Source organism: Etheostoma spectabile, chromosome 5 (genome assembly GCF_008692095.1).
Source record: "Etheostoma spectabile isolate EspeVRDwgs_2016 chromosome 5, UIUC_Espe_1.0, whole genome shotgun sequence".
NCBI lineage: Eukaryota > Metazoa > Chordata > Actinopteri > Perciformes > Percidae > Etheostoma > Etheostoma spectabile.
Window position 1 is genome coordinate 10,971,207 of NC_045737.1, and position 8,796 is coordinate 10,980,002.

Below are 8,796 nucleotides of genomic sequence, written 5' to 3' on the forward strand. Positions count from 1 at the left end.
AGCTTTTTTAACAATTCAAATTACTTCAGTTTCTACCCAAAAAATAGGGCTGTTAGATTATGGGGTTAAAAATCATATTCACAATTATTTTGGTCTGTATTGAAACGGCGATTATTTACCATGATTACTCTTTGACTTTTGGAAAGACATTGCATTTATTGAATTTAAAAACAGTTAAAACATCAAAAAGTGAAAACACCTTGTACCTTGTGTAAGTTCCCTTCATACTTTAGAGCGCGGAAGCACAGAAGGGATGGGATGAGGAGGAGGGGGGGGCAAGCTAGCCTTGTTTTGTTGAAAAATCGTCTACAAGAAGTGCCGTCACCCAACATCGCTTAGAACGCCTTTTAAAATAAAGAACGTATATATTCAAATGTTGGCTGAGTGAGTTTAGCCTTTGGGTGGGGCCACCGTGAGCGTGCCATTCACAAAACAAGACAAAGCAATCAAAATTTGATTAATTGCGGCCGCCTGGGTAGTTCACCTAGTACAGCACGCTCCCATTTATAGATTTACTCCTCAATGCAGCGTTCGCGGGTTTGACTCCAGCCTACAGCCCTTTGCTGCATGTCATTCACCCTTACTCCCCCCCCATCATGTGTTCATCTGTCCTATGAAAATAAAAGCCAGAAATAATTATCTTTAAAAAAAAAAAAAAAAAAAAAACTACTCCTACTTTATTACTCTGGTTTGTGTCTGTGTATTTTAAATTTTTTTGCTTGCATGCACGCTTGTCTGTGCACGTGTTGTTTAGATTCGTATTGGTTTTGTCAGATGTCTAAGGTTGTATGTGTGCTGGTTTGTCTCAGGTACAGCGGCGTCTTCCCCAGCCTCAACATGGCAGTGAAACGCCGGGAACAGGCACTGCAGGACTACAAACGGTTGCAATCCAAAGCGGAGAAGTATGAAGAGAAAGAAAAAACCGGGCCCGTAATGGTGAAACTACATCAGGTACTGCGAGTTTAAAGCCTGCACCAGTGCACGTGTTGGACCACTCCAATGCTCCCTCTATCTGCAGAGCGGGTTCACTTGTTCACTTGCTCTCACTGGTTGCACATATTGTTGAACAGGGCGCAATAAGTGGAAAAAGACACAAATGCTGACTGGATATGAACAAAAATAGTTGAGCACCTGCATACTGTACATGTGCGCTCCTTCACCCACGCAAGCTACCAGGCTCTCAAGTAGTGCCTTTTCAAAAAGGCACGGCTGCACATCTACAGGCTTGTAATTGAGAATCGTAGACACACACATACAAACCAGGCCACTGCAGAAGCGCACACATTCACAGATAGCGTTGCAGTGTTGCCTATGCTGTTGCCTTTAACACATCCTCACACAGCGAGCCACCCACACACATTGAGAAAAGCACTGTCAGGGGAACAAAGCCTTGAAGAGGCCCCTACATCCCTGCCCTTTAAATCCCCGTGCACTTAAAGAAATGATCTTGACAAAACACTCGTATGCCATTTCGACTGGCCATGTGTGAAGAAAACTGACATGAAGAGACCACACCGTCACGCAGGAGATAAACAATATGTTGTAGTTTTAATATAGCAACCCCTCCCCCCCCCTTCCCCTTAATAAAACTTCTCACCCTCTCACACATATTCATTGTGCTTTCCATAACTCCGTGCCTACAGTAGACTACCCACTAATGCAGTCACACACAGATCAGTGGTGCTGGAGTCCACTCACAGCCAAGTCTGCCCACATAACCCACTCCTCCTCACTGTGGTCGTGATTACAGCCTTTTTTTTATTGTACTGCTTCTTCGTGGGAATTAGGCAAATATATTTCTCAACAGTAAGAAAGACACTAAAGATGGCTCCTGTGTTGAAATACTTAAAACTAACTTTCCATTTGCAGGTAGTGCTGGGTTTTTAAAAAACGATCTTCATCTGAGATCGATCTTTTAAGAGCCTCCCGTTTTTAAAGCTAGAGTGAAGATATTGGTTTCATATTAAACTACACGGTCTTAGGGATCCATGTTATGCTAAATAACGCTCCAAAGTTATTATAAACGTTGGCGAGGAATAAACTGCCATGGCCATTTTCACGGATGTATTCCTTTAGGTCTCCGTCTCTGCACCACACCATCTGCACTAAAGAAAGCACATTTTTAAAGTAACCGCTTTGTGTGCAATTTTTAATGTCAACATTCATATTTTTTAGTAACAGGGTTCATTGTGCCATTTACAGCATTAGTTATCTGAGACTCTCTCTCTCTCTCTCTCTCTCTCTGAAATATGCCTATTGAATCGATAGGTAGATAGATCGATAGTATCGAATTTGGACATTGAATCGATTCAGGAAATCAGTGGCGATACCCAGCCCTATTTCATGGGTTGGCACTTGTTTTTGTCCAAATCTGCCACTCTTTGCACCGTTTTTTGTGTAAAATGGTGTGTAAATTACAACACAAGGTGACGTGGTGAAATGAAAAGATGTTATGTAAAGTTAGAAGTGATGGTGACCATTGTTTTGTTTGCCCCTTCTCCTCCCCACCCCAGGCCAGAGAGGAGCTCCGACCGGTCCGGGAGGACTTCGAGGCCAAGAACAAGCAGTTGCTGGACGAGATGCCCAAGTTCTACCACAGCCGCATCGACTACTTCCAGCCCAGCTTTGAGGCTCTCATCAGGGCGCAGGTTTGTGATCACCCTCCCCAGAGACACAGAAACAACGTGCAAATTTTAACAATTATTTATGTCAAAAGAAAAAACACAAACTTGATCAATTTTGGTCATATTTTGATTTGGAATTGAATGTGCAGTGTTCCCAATGCATTGATATAATGGAATTAAAAGCTATTCTATTATAAGGATTTTGAGCATTATTCACTTTTTTTGCCATATATGATGGCTATCTATCTATCTATGATAGCAGATAGCGCACACTACCTGTGTGCTAGCTGTTTAGCCCTACACACACACACACACACACACACACACACACACACACACACACACACGCTGCAACATACAACCCTATACAAATATTTTTGTGTCAGAATAACCCAAAAAAAGTTTGAAAGAACGTTAGAAAAAGCGTAAAAAGTGCCGAAATAGGTATCACAACTTTTTTTTAAACATTGAAAGGATGTCAAAGTTTAAAGGGACACACACACACACACACACACCACACACACACACCCAAAACACACACACACCCCCCCCCCACACACCACACACACACACACACACACACACACACACACACACACACACACACACACACACCCCATCAAACGCCAACTGAACTCTTGATTGGCCAACAGTACATTCAGATCAAACCATTTAACAAGCATTCTCCGAAGTGGGCAAGAGAACGATAACATAATTTTATGATAGGATTATGCCAGACTGGGCAAGTAGGTTGTTATATTTACTTGCCCGACGTGGTGTTTAGTTTGGTTGGCGATTCATTCAATAGTTGAGGAATCAATTAATCTTTGCAGCTCTACAGCCCACAGTGTCTGTCCAGCCCTGTGAGCGTTGGTTGAACAGTGGATGAAGTGTCTGATAGAAGGGAGTGTATAATCCTGGCAGTCTGTCTCCCTCCACGCTGTCCTAATGTGATTAACCCCCAGTGACGGCCCACACTGCTGTGTTTAGCCCAGGAAGGCCTCTTCTGTCTGGCTCCACTGCAGCCCTGCAAGTCTCTAACCTGGATCTTCTCTTAAAGCAGCTGGGCGTCTTAAGTTAGCGCCAACGTGTCCCCCTCCCCCAACCCAGACCTGCCTGGCCATGTCATTTCCTCTTTAGGACGGTCACTGGCACACTCCTAATTACTAAACTAGATTATCCTAATGACAATTATAGGGTTCTATGATGTTCTTTGAACTTTAAAAATAGCAATTAGAGCAATCAACTATAATAGACATTAAATATCTTTGTAAATCTAAGCTTAGGTCTTTTCTCTTTTAGGGTTAAATCATATTTTTTTTCCACCCGGCTTTGCATGCAAGAGCTTTTATAAGTCCCATGCATGCTGTTTTATATCTACAATATCTTTATTCATGTGACTCACGCACATGAATGAGCATCTACACATGTTTACACATACACACAGCCACACGTGGGTGGCCAGTGGACCGCTGGACCCCGTCCCCAGCCTCGCCGCATGTGCTCGGTCTCATCCTCCACTCCCTTCTCTCGCAGCCGCTGTTGCTGCTCGGATCCCAGCGGCAGCAGGGAAAAGGCACAAAGGCTTTCTTTGTTGAGCTCCTTCAGCCTGACTAACACCAGTCCTGTCCAGCAACTATCAGCGGGACACTTGGCCTGACCTGTCCACCTGTACAGATGTTGATGAATTGAGACATTGTCTTTATTTTTTTCTTCATTATTTTGCACTGCGTGTTCATTTGTCCTTTTCTCAGTTGATTTTCATTGTTTCCTGAAACAGTTTTTTAGGACTTACTGGATAGAATGCAACATAAATGATTCATTATCTATTTAGGCTAATAGGTCAAAGTGTAACACATTTGTGTAAATATTAAGCAGCTGGGGCTTATGATATGTGAAAATAGCCAGACAGAAGTCATGTAATTTAAAGCTCTGCTTCACCCAAAGACTCCTGTTTGTATCGTAGGTGGTCATAGGCTGCGTTTACTTTTCGTGGTGAGTAGACTAATTATAATAGTAGATTGTCGTTGCTCCAGAGGGAACTCAGACACTGATCTGGTGTACATTATCATCACTGGTCATATGGACATTTCCGATGGCCCTTTCAACAAGCCATTTTGGGGGGAAAAAAGAATATCCGCTTTACCCCCACAAACAGCAGGAACCCAATACTTAAGGCCCACTCATGTGGTTTAGGTGGCAAATATTGATATAAACACATAAAGGTCTTTCATACCGAGCACTTAAAAGGCTTGTTCAAGGTGGTTTAGAGATTCTTTTTTCCTTTTGTCTGACAACTTCAAATCTGCTCTTGACAGAGTCAGACAAATGTTATTTCTATACAAGATGACTCTTAGTTTATTTCCAGCTTGACCTAGCCATTATTCTGTTGTTTCGTTGTTAGCGATAAGTAAGCATTTCTCCCACTGGTTACTGTGTTGACCTTGCTGTTTTAGCCTACAATAGGCACAGACACACGTGCAGTTTCCGAGAAGCCAGCAATGCCCCCTTAAGAGCATGGTATCGTATGCATAGCTGCATGACTAAATATTAAGGTGTGTGTGTGTGGTGTGTGTGTGTGTGTGTGTGTGTGTGTGTGTGTGTGTGTGTGTGTGTGTGTGGGTTTAAAGGAGTTTTATTTCTGAGTACTTTCATTCTCTGCCTACTCTTCTGGAGTCTTGTAATGTGATTAAAGTCTATTAATCATCAAAGCAACTCTCTAGGGAGCCTGACTCATGAACTAAGGGGAAGAAGCAGAGGTGGGAAGTGTCAAGAAAGCTTTCAGTGAACACTCTCTATCTCTTGTTCAGATTGGGAGAGAAAAGCAGGGTCACTACCGGCTGAAGTGCTGGGTTTTTGGGGCTTTGTCGGACTTGTTTGATATCTGTGGGCTCCCTCTTCGCCTCTCGAATCACTTCTCATTAGCGGGGTTGAAGAGGTATGAGAGCAGCAGCTTCAGCCTAGTGTAAGTGAAAGCAAGGTTAGATTGTGCGAGTGCAGCAGAGTTTGGATATAAAATTAGTTTTTTTGATGCGGATTGGCCTTGTCGACTCTCTGTCAGAGGACAGACGGGACTGTTTTTTTTCTGCCATCACAGACTAAATCTTTTTCCCTTTTCTCCTTCTACCCCTCCAGGTTGTCTATTTCACCGAAATGTACAAGATCTTCAGCGAGTTGACAGACCAGATCGACCAGGCAGGGCTGACTGACGAGCAGAGGGAGAGGGAGACCGAGGCCAAGCTCAGCGAGTTGCGTGCTCTGTCCATTGTCGCCGATGACTGAGGGAGAGAGGCCAAAAAATGGGGAACGGGTTCCTTTTAAATGCCTCTCTGAATGGATTGCACTCTTTTCCGGCTCCTTGGCACACTTCAAGGGGACAGCAATGGCCTTAACCCGATCGTCAGATTGTTTCCTTGCGGCCCCGTCTCCCCCCCCATTCCTCTTGCACTACACTCCCATGCTTCTCTCTCTCCACAGAGACTCTGCGAATCAAACTGCTACAGCTGAAATGCCACATTAACTAAGCCATCAGCCATGTGCAACATTATAAGCCAATATGTCTTTTTTTTTTCTTTTTTCTAAGGGAAGGAATCAAACTGGTTCTCGTCAGAACTAATTAACAGGGTTACACTTCTTGGTTTCAGAGATGTCTAGAAGCATTTGTTTCTAAAGAAGGAAATGAGCAAGGAAGCATTTTTTTTTTTTTTATTAATCTGCAATCTTACCAACAATCTGTGAAACAGTTTTTATTACCCAAGTTTGAAATGACAAACACTACAGACAGTGTTTTGTAATGTATTGTAGGTTATGTCCGTGTTTTTGGCCTTTCACTGGTTATCTCCAAGTTTAGCTCTGTGCCATGTTGTGTGAGGGCGGTTTGTTGGGGTTTACAGGATGATGTTGGTAACGTCACCTGTGCATAATGTGCCTACGTTGTCCCGACTGTGGATGTAACATGGAAAAAAAAAACTTCACTTGAGTGAAGTGAGATTGTAACCGTGCAAGCAGCGGTGTCTAAAGGTTGACCACTCAGGCTGCGGAGAGAACAAGTCGCTGTTTGAGTCTAACCGCTGTCCAAAACAAAGGCTGGTGCTCCCTCTTGTGGTAAAAACTAATCATGACGCACACACACATCATCCATCCTTTGTTTTATTGTTTGGTAGTTTAGATGGTTTGTTACTAACCCTACACCAGTGTTGGAAGCCAACTTTTTCTTTTTGTTTTTGGGTCAAATCATACGGTCATTGTTTCCACCTTTATCAGGTATTTCCCCCCCACACACACACACACTCTCGTTAATGGGGTTACACAGTGATCTACACACCCTGATTGCTCCAAGATCATGTTTGTTTTTAAAGGTGTCACACCAAGACGTTAACTATTTATTCTTTGACATACTTTTGAAATTACTGAAGCAAAGGCTTAGTTGATTGACCATCTGTGTATTGTTTGAGTTACACGTGTGTATTAATGTTTTTTTTCTAATTAATGTTTTTTTGTAATTAAAGAGTTTAAGTTGTAGAGATTGTTTTTTTGTAACACACTAAATGAATAATACTTTAACGCAGTGGGGTTTAATTTAGGTTTATTGAAATGTATTAACACTACAATCTGTTAAATGACAATGTTTTAGCCATCATCTAAATCAATCATGAAAATAAATGAACTGTGAGAATAGCAACCATGTCTACAATCCTACTTAGAGCTGCAAAGATTGTTGAAGATGTCAACTTAATCGCCAACTCTTTTGATGATCTGTCATTCTTTTATGAAAAAAATAACAATTCTGACTCCAGCTTGGTAAATGTGAATATTTAATTTAATGTATAATAGTTTTCTTTCTCTCATGTGACAGTAAACTGAATATCTTTGAGTTGTGGACAAAACTAAACAAGCCATTGGAGGACGTCATCTTGGCTTTATGTGAAACACTGATTCACATTTTTCAGCATTTTCCAACATGTTAGAAACCAAACAGCCTTAATCGTAATGTTGTTGTGATGAGTTTAAGTTTAAATATCCATGCTGTATTTCTCAGGGTGAAGGCAGGAGTTGTCGCAGAATTTAAATCACACACACGAGTCGTCAGGTACTAATCTTTATTTCTGTTCAGTTTTACTTTCACTGGAATTAGTCAGTGTTCTGTCCACAAATCTCATTATCAGCAGTATGTACAGTTCAGCAATTATTATTTTTACATATCAGCTTCTTGAAACCCTCGTTAGTGTTAATTGTTTAACTTCAGGTGAAGGGTTACACTGGTTTATGAAATTGTTCAGTACAGATTAGAAAAATACACGAGCAAGGCACTGTTGGATGTGTTTGATTTGAACTTTCTTCTCCCAGTTTCCTGTCCTAGGTCCCCCCCCCTCCTCCCCCTTGTTATTGGGCACCAATAACCTTTGTGTGTGTGTGTTAGTTACTAAGTGGGGTCCTTCAGATGGCCGTCTTGCTGTACATGCTTGATATTTGTTCCTGAAAGACTCTGCGGATGTCGACGCGTCTGCTCTTCAGAGTCGGGGTGAGAAGGCCGTTGGCGATGCTGAACGTCTCCGGGTGCAAGTAAAGGTCCTTCACCTGAAAGGAGAGAAACATAAGGCACAAAAAAAAAAAAATCACACCAAAGGTCAGTATCGGGAGGTTAGTAGTAAAGCTGCAACCAACCGTTATTTTCATAGTCCATTAATCTGTCGATTGTTTTCTTGTTTATTGGTTAGTTGTTTGGTTTATAAAATGGTGAAAACGCGAGGCTCAGTGTTTCCCAAAAAGCCCAAGATGACCGCCTCAAATATCTTGTTTTGTCCACAACTCTAAAGATATTCAGTTTACTGTCACAAAAGAGAGAAGAAACTAGAACATAGTCACATTCAACAATGTCAGAGAATCAGAGGAAATGACTCAATCCAATTAATCAATTATCAAAAATATTTGGCGGTTTAATTAAACAGTTGAAGACTAATTGATTAACTGTTGCAGCTCTACCTTAAAACAACTTTTTTCCTTTTACTGCAGATTGGTAGTCAGTGTTTAATGACATATTGGGTCCTATGTTGCATCTGTCGCAGCGCAAAGCCCAACACAAGTGTCTTTGCTAGTTTAAGACTGACGCAGTTCTCAATTTTGTTAAAATTGCAAATGCACCTGGCCCATCTGTGCGCCCATGGGTGTGCTG

At 41.9% G+C, this 8,796-nt stretch overlaps 2 protein-coding genes across 2 annotated transcripts in view; one reads left to right on the forward strand and one right to left on the reverse strand.

The window, feature by feature from the left end:
• Positions 1 to 7,305, forward strand: part of bin3 (bridging integrator 3) — a 39,666-nt gene extending 32,361 nt beyond the window's left edge. Inside the window, exons 7-9 of the mRNA XM_032517045.1 lie at positions 810 to 951; positions 2,514 to 2,648; positions 5,760 to 7,305. Of these exons, the coding sequence (XP_032372936.1) occupies positions 810 to 951; positions 2,514 to 2,648; positions 5,760 to 5,906 (424 nt within the window). The 3' untranslated portion in view covers positions 5,907 to 7,305. The remainder of the gene's footprint in view (positions 1 to 809; positions 952 to 2,513; positions 2,649 to 5,759) is intronic.
• Positions 7,306 to 7,709: 404 nt separating this feature from the next.
• The window catches only part of acsl2 (acyl-CoA synthetase long chain family member 2), a 38,751-nt gene continuing 37,664 nt past the window's right edge, over positions 7,710 to 8,796 (reverse strand). Inside the window, 1 exon segment of the mRNA XM_032517062.1 lies at positions 7,710 to 8,201. Coding sequence (XP_032372953.1) covers positions 8,061 to 8,201 — 141 coding nt within the window. The 3' untranslated portion in view covers positions 7,710 to 8,060.